Source organism: Carlito syrichta, unplaced genomic scaffold (assembly GCF_000164805.1).
Source record: "Carlito syrichta isolate Samal-C Ts95f unplaced genomic scaffold, Tarsius_syrichta-2.0.1 Scaffold303182, whole genome shotgun sequence".
Classification (NCBI taxonomy): Eukaryota; Metazoa; Chordata; class Mammalia; order Primates; family Tarsiidae; genus Carlito; species Carlito syrichta.
This window is the reverse complement of record NW_007247278.1, coordinates 157,081-175,095: the sequence shown is the minus strand read 5'-3', so window position 1 is coordinate 175,095 and position 18,015 is coordinate 157,081. Positions and strand designations below refer to the sequence as shown.

The window sequence follows — 18,015 nt, the reverse complement described above, 5'->3', positions numbered from 1 at the left end:
CGCAGGTCTCAAACCCGCGGGCTCAGGCAATCCACTCACCTCAGCCTCCCAAAGGCACGGGATTACAGGCTGAGCTTTCTAATTTGTGGTAACAAATTGCCACAAATATAGTGGCATAAAACAGCACAAATTTGCCATTCTATAGTTCTAGAGGTTAGAAGCCTGAAATGGGTCTTGTTGGGTTAAAATCAAGGTGTCAGAGTGCACTTCTTTCTGGAGGCTCTAGTACATAATCAGGGTTTTTTTTTTTTTTTTCTTTTCTTTCTCTGCTTTCTAGGGGGTTTTCATATTTGTTAGGTTCTATTCCTTGGTTCATGGCCCCCTCTTATCCTCAAAGACAGCAGTGGTTTGTTGAGTGTTGTTCACATATATTACTCTGACACTGACTTTTCTGCTTCTGTCTTTCCCCTTTGTGATTACATAAGCCACGTCCTGATCATCTATGATAATCTGACCATTTCAAGGCCAGTTGATTAGCAACCTAGATTCCACCTGTACCTTTAATTTTCCTCTGCCATGTAACTTAACATGATTCCAGGGATTAGGTACATGGACATCTTGGGGGGCCATTTTTCTGCTTACCATACACATCAACCCTATAATGTAGGTACTATTACTATTCCCACTTTAATAATAAGGAAACTAAGGTCTAGAGGGATTAAATATTTCAGTCAAGGACAAACACTTTCTAAATGTCAAGACCAGGATTTCAACTTGGGTAGTTCTAGTCTATGCTGCTTTATAATCTTCTTTCTATGTATATTTTATACAGTTACCTTGTACTATCAGGAAGTTGATTATGTAGGATTTATGACATTCCTTTAGGTAGTTTTTTATAGTAAGTCCCAGAGACTGAATAAACACAGTATTATGGAGTTAAAATATATTAAAAAATCACTTGGAGTTCAGTGAATGAACTAAGATTTTGGGCAGGTTGCTTAGCTGCTATAAGCCTGAAGTTTCTCAGAGTATCAGAATCTCTAGGAAGGTCCCATGTAATATGCAGATTCTGTACCTCATGTGTTAGTATTTGATAAATCATGCCTATATAAGCAAATATTCTTAGAAATTATAAGTAATTATTATCTCAGAATATATCCCTCTGATATGATATTTTGGAGATCAGAGGCAAGTGATTTAGTTATGTTTCTCTCTCTTTCCTTACTCCATGTCGTATTTCAAGAAGGATTCTAGAAGGCTATATAAATGGGTTATGTAAACACCAAGGGCATAAAACTTAGGGAAAGTGAAACCTTCAAAATCTGTATATGTGGTAAGATAGTCACAGTATTTAGCTGCTTTCATTGTATATACAGAATATGTTAGCCTTATGGAACCCAGGACATTTCCTTGATTCTAAACAGACAGGTAGCATTCTCATTGATGACTTCTCATTGGTCAGATCATTAAATAGTAGTTTTTTTCCTCTGGCCAACCTTTTAATCTGCTTATTTTTTTTTAACTGCTTATCTTAAAATGATTTCAGGCTTAGGATCATAATTTGAATAGTTTAAATACTTTTCAATTGGATCAAGATGGTAATTCATGTTTATAAATATATTGCTTTCTTCAAGGTCTTAAGACAAAGAATCAGTATAAATGCCTAACTGTAAATAGAAAGGTCTAGAAAGTAACCTGCAGTATTCTCAGTGGAGACAATACACTCGCCTGTAGCCAGGACTGAATGGGAATTTATTTGTTTGTTTGTTGAGTTGGAGTCTCACTCTGTCGCCCAGGCTGGAGGGCAGTGGCACACTCCCGGCCACTGCAGCCTTGATTTGCTAGGCTCAGGTGATCTTTCCGCCTCAGTCATCCAAGTAGCTGGAACTACAGGCACACGCCACCATGCCCGGCTAAATTTTTGATTTATTGTAGAGATGAGGACTGAGGTAATCCTCTCAGCCTGGCCTTCCAAAATGCTGGGATTATAGGCGTGAGCCATTGCACCCAGCCTGAGAATTTATTTAGTTGATCATTTTGTCCCAGAGATTTCCATTTGTTTCTCAGTTTGGAAAGATAAGTGTGAGTCATTGGTTTTCTGACCTCCTATAATCCCCTAAATTTTGATCTAGCAGTTGTTAAAAGGTAAATTGGAGGCACAATAAAACTTTAGAATAAGCCAGACTTGGGTGGCTCAGCCTATAATCCTGCACTTTGGGTGGCTGAGGTGAGTGGATTGCCTGAGCCTGCGGGTTCAAGACCCGCCTGGGCAACTTGGCGAGACCTTATCTCTACAATAAATAAATAAATAATTAGCCGAGCTGAGGCGGAAGGATCGCTGGAGCCCAGCAGGTCGAGGCTGCGGTGGCCAGGAGCGTGCCACTGCACTCCAGTCTGGGCGACAGAGTGAGACTCCAACTCAAAAAAAAAAACTTGAGTATATTTTAGTAAACAGCAGTTCATGAATCAGGCAGCACCAAAAGATAAGTGGTCCCAGGGTTCCTCACCAAGGGAATGTAAAAGGAAGATTGTTCGTTTTGTTTTTGTAGAGACAAGTTCTCCTTATGTTGCCCAGGTTGATCCAGAAACCCTAGGCTCAAGCATCCTCCCACCTTGACTTCCCAAAGTACTGAGCTACCATGCCCAGCTTTTTTTGTGTGTGTATGTGTGTATCAGGGTCTCCCTGTCACCCAGGCTGGAGTACAGTGGTACAATCATGGCTCATTGCAGATTTAACCTCCTGGGTTCAGATGATCCTCCTGCCTCAGCCTCCTGAGTAACTGGAAACTAAGCTTGGCTAATTTTTGGATTATTTGTAGAGATGAGCTCTTGCTGTGTTGTCTGGGCTAGTCTCAAACTCCTGAGCTCAAGTAGTCCTCTCATCTTGGCCTCCCAAAGTGCTAGGATTTCAGGCATGAGCCACCGGTCCCGCCAAGGGGAAGACTTTTATAGGGCAAACAGGGAAGTAAAGCAAAAACAATACTTGATTGGTTACAGTGGTACAGTTGTCTTATCTGGTCTATCCTGCTAAAAAGACTCTAATTATATAAGTTAGTAAACAGCTTCTGATTGGTTGGCTTAAGGTTTCTTTTTCTTTCTTTCTTTTTTCTTTTAAATTGAGACAGGGTCTCCCTTTGTCTCCTGGGTTGAAGTGCAATGGTATGATCATAACTCACTGTTATTTTGAACTCCTGGGCTCAAGTGATCCTCCTGTCTTTGCCTCCCAAGTAGCTAGGACTACAGGTTCAGGCCACCATGCCTGGCTGATTTTCACTTTTATTTTTATTTTTTTTAGTTGGAGTCTCACTCTGTCGCCCAGGCTGGAGAGCAGTGGCACACTCATGGCTACCCCAGCATCGACCTGCTGGGCTCTGGCTATCTTTCTGCCTCAGCTTCCAAGTAACTGAAACTATAGGCGTGCACTACCATGCCTGGCTAATTTTTGATTTATTATAGAGACAAGGTCTCGCCAAGTTCCCCAGGCTGGTCTCAAACTCACGGGCTCAGGCAATCCACTCACCTTGGCCTCCCAAAGTGCTGGGATTACAGGCTGAGCCACTGAGCCCAGCCTATTTTATTATTCTCTTTTATTTTTTTGTATAGATGAAGTCTTGCTATGTTGCCTAGGTTGGTCCTGAACTCCTAGCCTCAAACTATCCTCTTGCCTTGGCCTCTCAAAGTGCTGGGATTACAGGCATGGGCCACTATTTTTCTTTAATACAGGCATTTATAAGAATTAGCCCAAGTTAAATTTTACTTAACGTTTGTAAATTAAGCAAGATACGGTCACTTATGGATCTCAGCTGGGTTTGTCTGCTCATGGCTTCTTCGTGCCTGGTCTCCATTTTAATTTACTTTAACAAAGTCAAGTAGGAGAGGGAACCAAATCAAGTATTTGAATCAGAGCAGTGCCAGGCTTTGTGGGAGTGATCAGTGTTTGTGTGTGCCAAAGAAGTTAAGAAAAATGAAGGTGGGCGTCATGGCTCTCCTATAATCCCAGCACTTTGGGAAGCCAAGGTGAGAGGATTATTTGAGCCTGCAGGTTGGAGACCAGTCTGAGCAACTTGGTGAGACCTTATCTCTACAATAAATCAAAAAGTTAGTCAGGTGGTGGTGTGTGCCTGTAGTTCTAGCTACTTGGAAGGCTGAGGCAGAAGGATCTCCTGAGCCCAGCAGGTTAGGGCTACGGTGGCCATGAGCATGCACTGTATGGACTCCAGCCTGGGTGAGAGTTGAGACTTCAACTAAAAAAAAATTATAATAAATAAATAAAAAGAGATTTCAGGGCCAGCATGTTTGCTCATGCCTGTAATTCTAGGGATTTGGGAGGCCAAGGTGGGAGGTGGGAGGATCACTTGAGGCCATGAGTTCAGGACCAGCCTGGGTACCATAGCAGTACCCTGTCTATACTAAAACAGTAATAAATTAGCCAGGCTGTTGTCCCAGCTACATGGGAGACTGAGAGTGGAGATTCATTTGAGCTGAGGAGTTTGAGGCTGCAGTGAGCTATGATTACATCACTGTACTCCTTCCTGGGCAAGGGTGAGAGAGGCCGTTCAGTCTTCAGTGGAAATTATTTAGTAAGTTATTTTATGTTTTTTTTCTTTTCTTTTTTTTAGAAACAGTTTTGCTCTGTCACCCAGGCCAGAGTGCAGTGACACAATTTTGGCTCACTGCAGCCTCCACTTTCTGGGCTCAAATGATCATCTCCCTCAGCCTCCTGAGTTACTGGGATTATAGACACAGGCCACCAGGCCTGGCTAATTTTTTTATTTTTTTGATGGGGTCTCTCTATGTTGCCTAGGCTCTTTTTGAATTCTTGGCCCTTAAGTCTTCCCAAAGTGCTGGGATTACAGTTGTGAATCACTGTGCGTGGCTAGCTATGTTATATTTTATGGTAGAATATTATAAGGTAGAATTGTAAAGGTGGTGGTGTTTGATTGAAACTCAATCTGCTCTAAGTTGACTTAAATATAGAATGCATAATCACCTCTCCAGTGTTAGAGATATTAGATAAAAAAATATCTTTGACATATACATATTGACAAATACTATTACTGGCTGGTTGCGGTGGCTCAGCCTATAATCCCACACTTTGGAAGGCTGAGGCAAGAGGATTGCTTGAGCCCGGAAGTTCGAGACCAGCCTGGGCAACTTGGTGAGACCTCGTCTCTACAATAAAATAAAAAATTATTCGGGCTTGGTAGTGCATGCCCGTAGTTCCGGCTACTTGGAAGGTTGAGGTAGAAGGATCACTGGAGCCCAGCAGGTCGAGGCTATGGTGGCCGTGAGCATGCCACTGCACTCCCAGCCTGGGTGACTGAGTGAGACTCCAACTGAAAAAAAAAAAACCCATAAAAAACCCCCAAATAATATTACTGATAGTAAAATGGAATAATTGGGTTAGACCTTGAGGGGCCTAATGAGAGAAGAACCATATCTGTGGTTCAAGACATTGGTCACTTTGTTGTATGAGTTGACATACTCTATGTTAACCTAGCCTTACAGAAAAATTGAACTTTAAAATAACATTTGTTTAATGTTTAATGAGTAAGTAAGAAGCAAATAAAATCAAAGAATCAGGGTATAGTGGAAAAGCCTTGACTTATTTCTAGATTAGAAAAAACATGTATTATACTGGCTTTGTTTTATTTTTTATTTTATTTTATTTATTTATATATTTTTTGAGTTGGAGTCCCACTCAGTCGCCGAGACTGGAGTGCAGTGGCCGCTCCCGGCTACCGCAGCCTCGACCTGCTGGGCTCCAGTGATCCTTCCGCCTCAGCCTTCCAAGTAGCTGGAACTACAGGCGCGCGCTACCACGCCCGGCTAATTTTTTTGATTTATTGTAGAGATGAGGTCTCGCCAAGTTGCCCACGCGGGTCTTGAACCTGCAGCCTCAGGCAATCCACTCACCTCAGCCTCCCAAAGTTGTGGGATTACAGGCTGAGCCACCGAGCCCGGCTTTATTTTTTATTTTATTTTTTTATATTTTTGAGTTGGAGTCTCTCTGTCACCCAGGTTGGAGTGCAGTGGCACACTCACAGCCACCCTAGCCTCGACCTGCTGGGCTCCAGTGATCCTTTTTGGAGATTTGGGATTACAGGCTGAGCCACTGAGCCCAGCCAGGCTTTGTTTTATTAAAATAAAATGATTATCTAATGAAAGAAAGAAAAGTAGGTAATGAGATCAGAAAGGAAGCCTTAGACATAGAGGGTCTTGTAAGCTATGATAAGGACTTTGGAGGTTTTGAGCAGAGGAGTTGATATGATTTGTGTTTTAAAACATAATAGAATGTGTAGGGAATAAATCATAAAGGAATAAAGGAGAATGCAAGAGTATAAGTCAGGTGGCTTTTATACTTTAACTATAATCTAAAATAGGAACTATATCTTAAGTAGTGACCCAGTACATATATTCATTTATGTATATATTTGCAACTGAGATCTCTTAACATTTTCTTACCTGGACTGGAGTGCAGTGACACGCTTATGACCACAGCAGCCTTGACCTGCTGGGCTCAGGTGATCCTTCCTCAGCCTTCCAAGTAACTTGAACTACAGGCACGGGTTACCACAGCTGGCTTATTTTTTGATTTATTGTAGACATGAGGGTGCACCAAGTTGCCCAGGCTGGTCTCGGACCCCTGAGCTCAGGCAATCCTCTTGCCTCAGCGTCCCAAAGTTCTGGGATTACAGGCTTAAACCACTGTGTCCGGCTGATATTTTTTATTTATTTTTTAGTCAGAGTCACACTGTGTTGCCCAGGTGTGAGCCACTGTGTCTGACCTCCCTTCCTCTTTTTTGAGGCATAGTTTTTGGGGAAAATCTTATCTTTAGGCATTTGGGGTAACTTGAATAATTGAAAGCCTTTAAAAAAAACTACAGTTAGAAATATAAACATTCTATTCATAGTAGTGAAAGCTGTAAAATACCTAGTAACAAATTTAATAAATAAGGTGTAAGAACCTTTGGAAAAAGCATGGAATATTATTTGAAGATATAAAATAATTTTGGATAAATGGAGGGATATACAAAAATGTGACTACCCAGGAGTGCAGTGGCACAATCATAACTCATGACAGCCCTGAACTCCTGGCTTCAAATGACCCTTCTGCCTCAGGCTCCCAAAAGTGCTGGGATAGCCGGTGTGAGCCACTGTGCCCAACCATACCATGTTTTTGAATGGAGAGAATTTCTATCAAAAATATCAACTAATCAGGCATGGTGGCTCATGTCCGTAATCCTAAGACTTTGGGAGGGTGAGGAGAGAGGATTGCCTGAGTCCAGGGGTTCGAGACCAGCCTGGACAACTTGGCAAGACCAGGTGTGCTGGCACATGCCTGTGGTTCCAGCTACTTGGAAGGCTGAGGCGAAAAGATTGCCTGAGCCCAGCAGATTGAGGCTTCGGTGACTGTGAGCGTGCCACTGTAACTCCAGCATGGGCGATAGTGAGACTCCGACTCCCAAAAAAATCAACGAATCCTAAATTAATATGTAAATCAAATGCAATTCCAATCAGCATTTACATTTTTTGTGAAAGACTATATGAAGTGGTCTTATTTTTATGTCTGAAATTTTTCATCATAAAAAGGTTAGCAAAAGTGTATTTTTCTCTATAACTTACTTTTTCTCTTAATATTCTTTTTGTAATTTATCTGTTAGTAGATGTATATCTGGTTTATTAATAGTTTAATAATTAGTTCTTTGTGTGACTAATCCACAATATATTCAGTCTCCTGTTAATGGATATTTAATTGGCTTCTAATTTTTTATTATTGTAAAAGTACTGCAGTTAATACATTTGAATCTATTTCTCTTGTCCTGGAAGGATGCCTGTATTGTTTTGCAGAACAGTGTATATAGACTAAGTCCCTCCTTGAACTTATATCTATACATATATGTATATATGTACATATATAGAATGCATGTACTACATATATGTATATACACCGAGCCTGGCTATTTAGTAATATTTTCATTGTTCATCTGTATTGTAGCATGTCATCAATATCTTATTTCTTTTTATGATCAAATAATATTCCATGGTATAGATATATCCCATTTTGTTTATCCGTTCATCAGTTGATGGACATTTGAGTTGTTTCCATTTTTTGGATATTATGAATAATGCTCTGTGAACATTCATATATAAGTTTTTGTGCAGAGTAGGAGTGGAATTGCTGTATCATATGATACTTATGTTTAGCATTTTTGAGGAACTGCTAAACTGTTTTTCAGTGTGGTCATACCATTTTACAATCCCACTAGCAATATATGTGGGTTCCAGGTTCTCCATGCCCTTGTCAATAATTGTTACTGTCTGTCTTATTTCAAGCATCCTAGTTGGTATGAGTTGTATTTCTTTGTTGTTTTGATTGACATTTCTCTAGTGACTAATGATGTTTGTATTTCTCTAATGACTGTTAATGTTGAGTGTTTTGCATGTGCTTATTAGCTGTTTGTATATCTTTTTTGAAAATGTGTTAGAAGCCGGGCAGGGTGGCTCATGCCTGTAATACCCAGCAGTTTGGAAGGCGGAGCCAAAAGGATTGCCTGAGCTCAGGGGTTCAAGACCAACCTGGGTGATTTGTTGAGACCTTGTCCCTACAATAAATAAAAAAAATTAGCCAGCCGTGGTGGTGTGCACCTGTAGTTACAGCTGCCTGAAAGGCTGAGGCGGAAGGATTGCCTGAGTCTAGCAGATTGAGGCTTCGATGGCTGTGAGTGTGCCACTGCACTCTGGCCTGGATGACAGAGTGAGACTCTAAGTCAAAAATAAATAAAAGAGAAAATATAAGCCGGGCTCGGTAGCTCAGCCTGTAATCCCACGCTTTGGGAGGCTGAGGTGAGTGGATTACCTGAGCCCGCAGGTTCGAGACCTGCCTGGGCAACTTGGTGAGACCTCATCTCTACAATAAATCAAAAAATCAAGCCAGGCTCAGTGGCTCAGCCTGCAATCCCGCGCCTTTGGGAGGCTGAGGTGAGTGAATTGCTTGAGCCCACGGGTTCGAGACCCGCCTGGGCAGCGAGACCTCATCTCTACAATAAATCAAAAAATCAGCCGGGCATGGTCGCGCATGCCTGTAATTCCGGCTACTCGGAAGGCTGAGGCGAAAGGATCGCCGTAGCCCAGCAGGTCGAGGCTGCGGTGGCCGGGAGCGGCCACTGCACTCCAGTCTGGGCGACAAAGTGAGACTCTAACTCAAAAAAAAAAAAGAAAAAATATATTTGAATGTTTGTTTAAATACTTTGTTTATTTTTAAGTTGAATTACACCTTTTTAATTACTGTAATGAGTACTGTGTGTTTTTTTTAATTTTATTTTTTGAGTTGGAGTCTCTCTCTGCCACCCAGGCTAGAGCGCAGTGGCACACTCATGGCCACCACAGCCTCGACCTGCTGGATTCAGGCGATCCTTCTGCCTCAGCCTTCCAAGTAGCTGGAGCTACAGGCATGCACCATCATGCCCAGCTAATTATTTGATTTATTGTAGAAACAAGTTCTCACCATGTTGCTCAGTCTGGTCTCGAACCCAGATGCTCAGATAATCCTCTCTTTTTTTTTTTGAGTTGGAGTCTCACTCTGTTGCCCAGACTGGAGTGCAGTGGCCGCTCCTGGCCACCGCGGCCTCAACCTGCTGGGCTCCGGCGATCCTTCCACCTCACCTTTCAAGTAGCTGGAACTACAGGCGCGCACTACCACGCCCAGCTAATTTTTTTATTTATAGTAGAGATGAGGTCTCGCCAAGTTGCCCAGGTGGGTCTCAAACCTGCTGGCTCAGGCAATCCACTCACCTCAGCCTCCCAAAGGTACAGGATTACAGGCTGAGCCACGGAGCCCGGCTAGATAATCCTTTCTTTGGCTTCCCAAAGTGCTGGGATTACAGGCTTGAGCCACCATGCCTGGTTTTTTCTTTATTTTTAAAGTATTGCTATATTCATTGGCAAGACTAACTTTTTCTTCTTTTCTTGGAAGGTCCTGTCCAAAACGCACTGATATCTTCACAAGTGTCAGTGAGCCAAGGATATAATTTCCAGCTTCCGGGATCCTACCCTCATCTCATACCAGCAAAGACTTTGAATCCAGTCTCTGGACACTCTAATTATAGTGGTTCTCAGGGATCTGGACAGACTCTTAATAGACCACCTGTGGCCTCTAATCCAGTGACATCTTCAGTCCATAGTGAGCTTGTTCCCCAAATGCCACTACCTGCTTCTCAAAACCCAGCTGCTACACCAATGCCTTCTGGTGGCTTTCTTCCTGGAGCTAACCCACCACTACCTTTGAATTGGCAATATAACTATCCATCCACAGGATCACATACAAACCATTTTCCTCATGTATCATCCCAACCAGCTGCATCTGGGAGTACAAGTTTACCAACAAGTCATCAATATGTTTCTTCTGAAGATCCTTTACTTCAAAACAGCTTCATAAAGTCAGGTATTATTCTTATAGGAGTACTTAAAATGTAGAAATGTGAAACTCTTGCTTGTTTACATGTTTGAATTAATACTTGAAGCCTTTACTTGATTACAGGCTGAGCCACCGAGCCCGGCTCCTCTTTAGTATTGATCTGAGGTTTCAGTTATCTTTTTGGCATAGCTGTAGACAGTTTTTGACCCAGAAGCCGTATAGAGTCCTGGAGGACCAGGCCAAACCATATAGTGCTTTTAAAATGAGGCATGCATAGAGATTTATATGTATGTTTTTTCTAAAAGTAATATGAGGATGGGACTCAAAAAACCCTGGAATGTATTGATTTAAAAATGTGTATTTATTCTTACATGTTACCTTCAGAGTACTCTGATGCAATACACTAATTGAGATGCTTTTTCCACTGCTCAAAACAGTTTTTGAACTCATCCATTTTGATTACTTTTAGTGCTTCTGCCGTTTTTTATTTCATCTCTTCCACATCAGCAAAATGTTTTGCTTTGAGGACTTCTTTCATTCGGGGAAACAAAAAACAAGTTGCTCAGAGAGAGTTGGGGTGAATAAGGAGGGTGGGACATGGGGATCATGCAGTTTTTGGTCAAGAACTGCTTAATATTCAGCACGGTGTGGTCAGGTGTGCTCATAAGTCATCTATCATGAAATGGGCAAGTGTGTTGAAAGAATCTCCAAAAAAAATTAAATGAAGCTGAACACAGCCTCTCACAACAATGCTAGCTAGTGTGCTGATGCCAATGGGTCCTTAGAACACTTACCTCATGGGGGAGCCTGTATCACAAGGGGCCCATCCTCCAAAAAATTAATTCTGATTTTTTTTGGGGGGGACACCTATTACATTTAGGTCTTTGATCAGGGTTTTTTTTTGTTGTTGCTGTTTGTTTTTAAATCAGAGTTTCACTCTGTTGCCCAGGCTGGAGTGCAGTGATCAGGGCTTCAATGCAGCCTCGACCTCATGGGCTCAGGAGGTCTGCCTCAGCCTTTCTGCCTCAGCCTCCTGAGTAGCTGGAACTACAGGTCTTGATTTCCTTGACGAAAATCAGTCAGGCCGGGTGTATTGGCTCATGCCTATAATCCCAGTACTTTGGGAGGCCAGGGTGAGAGGCTTGCCTGAGCCCACAGGTTTGAGACCAGCCTGGGCAACTTGACGAGACCTCATCTCTACAATAAATCAAAGTCAGAGTGAGACTCTAATTCAAAAAAAAAGAAAAGAAAAGAAAAGAAAATCAGTCAATCATAATATAAGAGCTTATTTTTAGACTCTGGATTTTATTCCATACATTTATATATCCTTTTTTGTGCCAGTGTCAAACATCATGGTTACTGTAGCTGTGTAGTAAACTGTGAATTTGGGAAGTGTATAATCTTCCCAAATTCTATAATCTTTTTTGTTGTCAAGACTGTCTGGCTCTTTTGGGTCTCTTGCTTTTCTGTAAGAACGTTAGGATCAGCTTGTCAGTTTGTATAAAAAAGATAGCTGGGATTTTGATAGGGATTGTTTTGAATCTGTATATCAGTTTGAGGAGAAAGCTATATATTATATCATCTTTTTACTTTTTTAACCTCAGTGTTGGATCCTGCCTGGTTCAGAAGTAGGTGCATTAAACTTCCTTTTCTGCTATTAAAATTAGCAGTCATACGCTTTATCAACACTAGTAGTGAGTCTTTGAAAAGTATTTAAAATTCCTTATTGGGGTCTTCAGGTTGATTCTGCTCTGCATACATGCTCAGGGAAATGAACTAGTAAAGTTTCCCAGTGAAATAGTAATATCAAAAGTTACTTTTTTTGGAGTCAGGGTTTTACTCTGTTGCCCAGGCTGAGGTTAACAGTGACATGAGTACAACTCACCGCAGGCTCAAGTCACCTTGCCCAGCCAAGAAACCTATTTTCTTTTTTTTTTTGGAGTTGGAGTTTTACTCTGTCACCCAGGCTGGAGTGCAGTGGCACGATCATGGCCACTGTGGCCTTGACCTCAGCTGCTGAGCTCAGGCGATTCTTCCACTTCAGTCTTATGGTAGCTGGAACCACAGGCACATGCCACCATGCCTAGCTAATTTTTAAAAATTTATTGTACAGATGCAGTACAAGTTGCCCAGGCTGGTCTCAAACCCCTGGGCTCAGGCAGTCCCTCTTGCTTATGCCTCCCCAAAGTGCTGGGATTACAGGCGTGAGCCACCACACTTAGCTGAAACCTAGTTTCTTTGTAGAAATCTTCTGACCTACAAATTGCTAGAGCCAAAATCCTTTAGGTTACATTCATTTGACACCATGAGTAAGCATCAATCACTTGAAATTAGTGAATGTTTATTTCACTATTAATAATTATAGGTACCATTTATTGGAAATTTTTAGTTTCCTGCACTCTGCCATACTTTTATGTGCATTATCTTATTTAATCTTTGTTTTGTTTTGTTTTTTTGAGTCAGAGTCTCACTCTTTCACACAGGCTGGATGCAGTGGCATGCTCATGGCCACCACATCTTCGACCTGCTGGGCTCAGGCGATTCTTCTGCCTCAGCCTTTCAAGCAGTTGGAACTACAGGCATTTGCCACCATGCCTGGCTAATTATTTAATCTTCACAACAATTTGTTTAACAAATAAATGTTAGGCTTGAATAATTTCCCCAAAGCCACAAGAAAATAGTTCAGGAAAACATACTATTGAAAAACTATTTGCCTGGGTGCCTGGGCATGGTGGCTCATGTTTGTAATTCCAGCACTTTGGGAGGCCGAGGCAGGAATTGAGGCCAGGAGTTCGAGACCATACTGGGCAACATAGCGAGACCCTGTCACTACAAAAAAATTTTTAAAAAAAATTATCAGACAAGGTGGTGTGCACTTGTAGTTCCAGCCACAAGAATAGATGTAGCTTCTCTTAAAAAGACACATGATTGATAATCTGAAATTTCTTTAGCTATAACAGAAGTCCTCAGATAGAGAGTACCTTGACTCCAGTGCAGATGCAAGGGAGAAAACTAAACAAGTGCTGAAACTTAAGAACATTCCCATATAAAAGAAGGGGAGAGAAAAATATACAAACTAATAAAATGAACCTAAAATAATTTTTTTTTTTTTGAGTAGGAGTCTTTCTCTGTTGCCCAGGCTAGAGTGCAGTGGCCTACTCATGGCCACCGCAGCCTCCACCTGCTGGGCTCAGGTGATCCTTTTGCCTCAGTCTTTCAAGTAGCTGGAACCACAAGCATGTGCCACCACACCCGGATTTTTTTTGATTTATAGTAGAGATGTGATCTCACCAAGTTGCCCAGGTTGGTCTCAAACCCCTGGACTCAGGCAGTCCTCTCTCCTCTCCCCCCAAAGTGCTGGGGTTATAAGCGTGAGCCACTGTGCCCGGCTAAAATAAATTTATAACTTTTTTTTTTCTTATGAGACCGTTAGAAAAAAATTCTCATTTTTTAATTTCTGGTTTTTGTTTTTTTTGGTTTTTTTTTGAGTTTGAGTCTCATTCCTTCGCCCAGGCTGGGATGCAGTGGCACGCACGCTTATGACCACCCCAGCATCGACCTTCTGGGCTCCAGCAATCCTTCCACCTCAGCCTTCTGAGTAGCCGGAACTACAGACACACGCTATCACGCCCAGCTATTTTTATTTTTGTTTTTATTTTTCTTTTTTTGAGTTGGAGTCTCACTCTGTCGCCCAGACTGGAGTGCAGTGGCCGCTCCCAGCCACCGCAGCCTCGCCTGCTGGGCTCCAGCGATCCTTCTGCCTCAGCTTTCCAAGTAGCCGGAACTACAGGCATGTGCTACCACACCCAGCTGATTTTTTTATTTATTGTAGAGATGAGGTCTCGCTGCCCAGGCGGGTCTCGAACCCGCGGGCTCAGGCAATCCACTCACCTCAGCCTCCCATAGGCGCGGGATTACAGGCTGAGTCGCCGAGCCCGGCTCCAGCTATTTAAAAAAAATTTTATTGTAGAGACAAGGTCTCACCAAGATGCCTGGGCTGGTCTTGAACGCATGGGCTCAGGCAATCCACTCGCCTCGGCCTCCCAGAGTGCTGGGATTACGGGCTGAGCCACCGAACCGGCCAACTTCTGTTTTTTTAAACTTATAATTGATAGTGGATACCTGTATAGTCTGGTATAGAAAATGTGACTATCTAAATTATACTAAGTTTCTGGTCCATGTATCAATTTTCTGATATTTTTTTCCTAATAGGCCACCCTTTAGCATCCTTGTATTAGTTAGTTTTTGGATCTGAGAAGGCAGATTCTGAAATTCTAACTATTAGTGTCATAAATAAGAATTATTTAGACCAGGCTTGGTGGCTCAGCTTGTAATCCTAGCACTTTGGGTGAGCCTGCGGGTTCGAGACCCGCCTGGGCAACTTGGTGAGACCTCATCTCTACAAGAAATCAAAAATTAGCAGGATGTGGTAGCGCGCGCCTGTAGTTCCAGCTACTTGGAAGGCTGAGGTGGAAGGATCACCGGAGCCCAGCAGGTCGAGGCTGCGGTGGCCGGGAGCGGCCACTGCACTCCCGTCTGAGTGACAGAATGAGACTCCAACTCAAAAAAAAAAAGAGAATTATTTAACTTGAAAAAATAATGCCCATTTAATGAAGTGTGTCATAATCTGTATTCAAGAATATTGTTCTGAAAGCTGTGAAAAATCTCTATAAGCTTACTTGTATTCTGTTAAACATTAGGTTGTTGTATCTTTGTGGCCATCTAGATGTATCATCTTGTTCATGCTGAATTGGTAATGCACCTTGCCCCTTTGTTCCTTTGACTTGTCTGTATTGCCATAGATATTTTTGAACACCTCTTCAATAAGGGAGATACATGGCAATAATCTTTGTTCATTTTTGTCAACAAGGCTCTGATTAGTCTTGTTGGGAGCTATAAAGTTCAATAATAACAATTATTCAACTTGGCCCTGGAAAAATTTCATATCTGTGTATATTTATTCCTTTAGTTTCATAAAACACAAGGTTAATTGTATGCTATGTTATAAAGTTTATTACCTATTTCACTCACAAACTCAGATGTTAAAAAATAGCCTTGGAATGGAAAATAAAGCACACACTTATCAATGGTGTTTTATCTGCTTTGTAGACTTTGTTCCTCCACTTTGGCAAATGAGAAGATGAAAACAGTATGGTTAACTTGAAAGAACAGGTGGTTGTGGGTTTTGAAACTTTTATATCTCATAGAAGAATTTTCCTAAGAGTACTGATCATGTTTTTACACTCATTAGAACTTACTGTCTATAGAAAAATGGTGAAGTTAGTGCAATGGGATACTGGTAGATACAAAGACAAGTACCATGTCATTCTTAGTTTACTTTGATGAGTATTTTTAAACCTCATGGTTAGCTATGTTTTATAGTGTTTATACATAAAATTGGGATCAATTCCTGATTATTAAGCCTAGAGAATGTTGCTAATGTAACATTTAAGCCATTATAAAATGTAAACTAGCTTTAACTGTTATACCCCGTAAAATAAAATAAAACTTAGAATTTAGAATAACCACAATAGCCAGGCTCTCATTTCAACAGGTTATGCCCTGTAAAATAAAATACAACTTAGAATTTAGAATAACCACAAGAGTTGGGTGCGGTGGCTCATGCCTGTAATCCCAGCACTTTGGGAGACTGAGGTGAGAGGATTCGAGACCAACTTGGGTAGCATGGTGAGACCTCATCTCTACAGTAAATCAAAAAATTAGCTGGGCATGGTGGCTCATACCTGTACGTCCAGCTATTTGGAAGATTGAGGTAGAAGGATCACCTGAGCCTAGCAGGTCAAGGCTGCAATGGCTGTGAACGTGCCACTGCACTCCAGCCTGAGGGGCAGAGTGAGGCTCTAATTTAAAAAAAAGAAAAAGAAAAGAATAACCAGAATACTCTGTATTTTTAGAAAACTTACTCTAAATTTAGTTGATATGAATTGAACGGATGGTGTTAGTAAACAAAATTAACAAAATCTTACAAAATTAATAAACATAATATTATTTGTGTTAATTTATACTAGAATATTTCACATGGCCTGTTGAACTCTATGGTCAGTTTGTGGAAAATTAATAAGCAGCAAAATGTATCTACTCTGGAAGTGATTTAATACTAATTTTATATTTAATCTGCTTTGATAATTTACAGGTAGGAAGTATGATAGGAGAGAGTTGGAAATTTATAAAATATGCATATAGGTTAAAACATTAAGCTGGGCACAGTGGGGTGTACCTGTAGTTCCAGCTACTTGGGAGACTGAGGCAGGGGATCACTTGAGCCCAGGAATTTGAGGCCAGCCTGGGCAACATAGCAAGACCTTTTCTCTGAAAAAATAGCTAACTAAATAATTATAAATATAGGAACTTTGCATATTTCTGGTAATTTGTTGGCAATTGTAATTAAAATGTAAATTTCAGAGTTATTCAGTTTTGGTAAAAAGCTGTTTTTGGCCTTTGTCTTAAGTTCTTAAATAACATGTGATAAATCAATGTTTCTATAGGTTCTTCTGTATCTACCTTAGTGAATCCACCTTTGCCTACCACTTTTCAACCAGGAGCTCCTCGTGGGCCTCCTCCAACTGGAGGCCCTCCTCTAGTAAGGACCCTCACACCCCAGAAATCATCACATAGAGCTATACCCCAGCCCTCATTTAATTCGGCTATCAACCAAGAAGGTAAGCAAATCAAGAAATAAAACATGTCATAAAGTTTTGATTTAGGGTAGAAAGATGAATAGTATCTGAATTCTGTGTATTATAATCATATTTTTTTCAGAAAACCTAGTTTTGGTTAAAGATGGGGTTTAGGAATTTACAATTTAAAAAAATTCCTCAGGAATTCCATTGTCCTCTTCCGGACTATGACTAGCATTTGGGAACTGCTGCTTTTTTGTTATTTTGTGCTGCTATGCCAATTTAAAAAAAAATCATGGCTATAAAGAGTTGCCTTTTGGGAGTGCATGAAAGAGGAGAAGTACTGCATTTCTGCACATGATGATAGATCTGTTCTTTTAAAATATTGACCCTCAGGCTGGGCATGGTGGCTCAAGCGTGTAATCCCAGCACTTTGGGAGACCGAGGTGAGAGAATTACCTGAGCCTAGGGGTTTGAGATCAGCCTGGGCAACCTGGCGAGTCCTCGTCTCTACAATAAATCAAAAATTAGCCAGATGTGGTGGTGCACGTTTGTGGTTCTAGCTACTGGGAAGACTGAAGTGGAAGGATCTCCTGAACCCAGCAGGTCAAGGCTGTGGTGGCCATGAGTATGCCACTGCATGCCAGCCTGGGAGACAGAATGAGACTCCAACTCAAAAAAATTAAAAATTTAAAAAAAAATTGGCCCGTTTTCATCAAAGAAGTGTTTGATTGCCTCTATTATTGTAAATATTAAATATTTGTGAGTCTAAATGAAAAGCATTTATATAAGGAGTGCAAATATAAAAGCGTTTTAAAGTTTTATGTAAGTAAAAATTTTTTTAGTTGAAAAATATAGTTTATTTAGAAAGTAAATTGGAGAGAGAGGGAGAGAGATTTACCTCCCCAAGGTAGGAAAGGGGTCAAAGGAAGGAAACATGGTAGCCATAGCTCAGGGAGCCCTGTGGCCAGACCATAGGTTAGCAAAGCAATTGCTAGAAAGTAAATTAGGGAGGGAGGG

General features: G+C 41.3%; 1 protein-coding gene across 3 annotated transcripts in view; it reads left to right on the top strand.

Annotated features, from left to right (window-relative positions):
• The window catches only part of SEC24A (SEC24 homolog A, COPII coat complex component), an 82,711-nt gene that overhangs the window by 9,524 nt on the left and 55,172 nt on the right, over positions 1–18,015 (top strand). For all 3 annotated transcript variants that reach the window (XM_021712319.1, XM_008057998.2, XM_008057999.1), the window contains exons 2-3: positions 9,917–10,384; positions 16,864–17,037. Coding sequence is in view for 2 of the 3 variants with exons in the window: in XM_008057998.2 (XP_008056189.1) it covers positions 9,917–10,384; positions 16,864–17,037 (642 nt within the window). In the remaining variant the exon portion in view is untranslated. The remainder of the gene's footprint in view (positions 1–9,916; positions 10,385–16,863; positions 17,038–18,015) is intronic.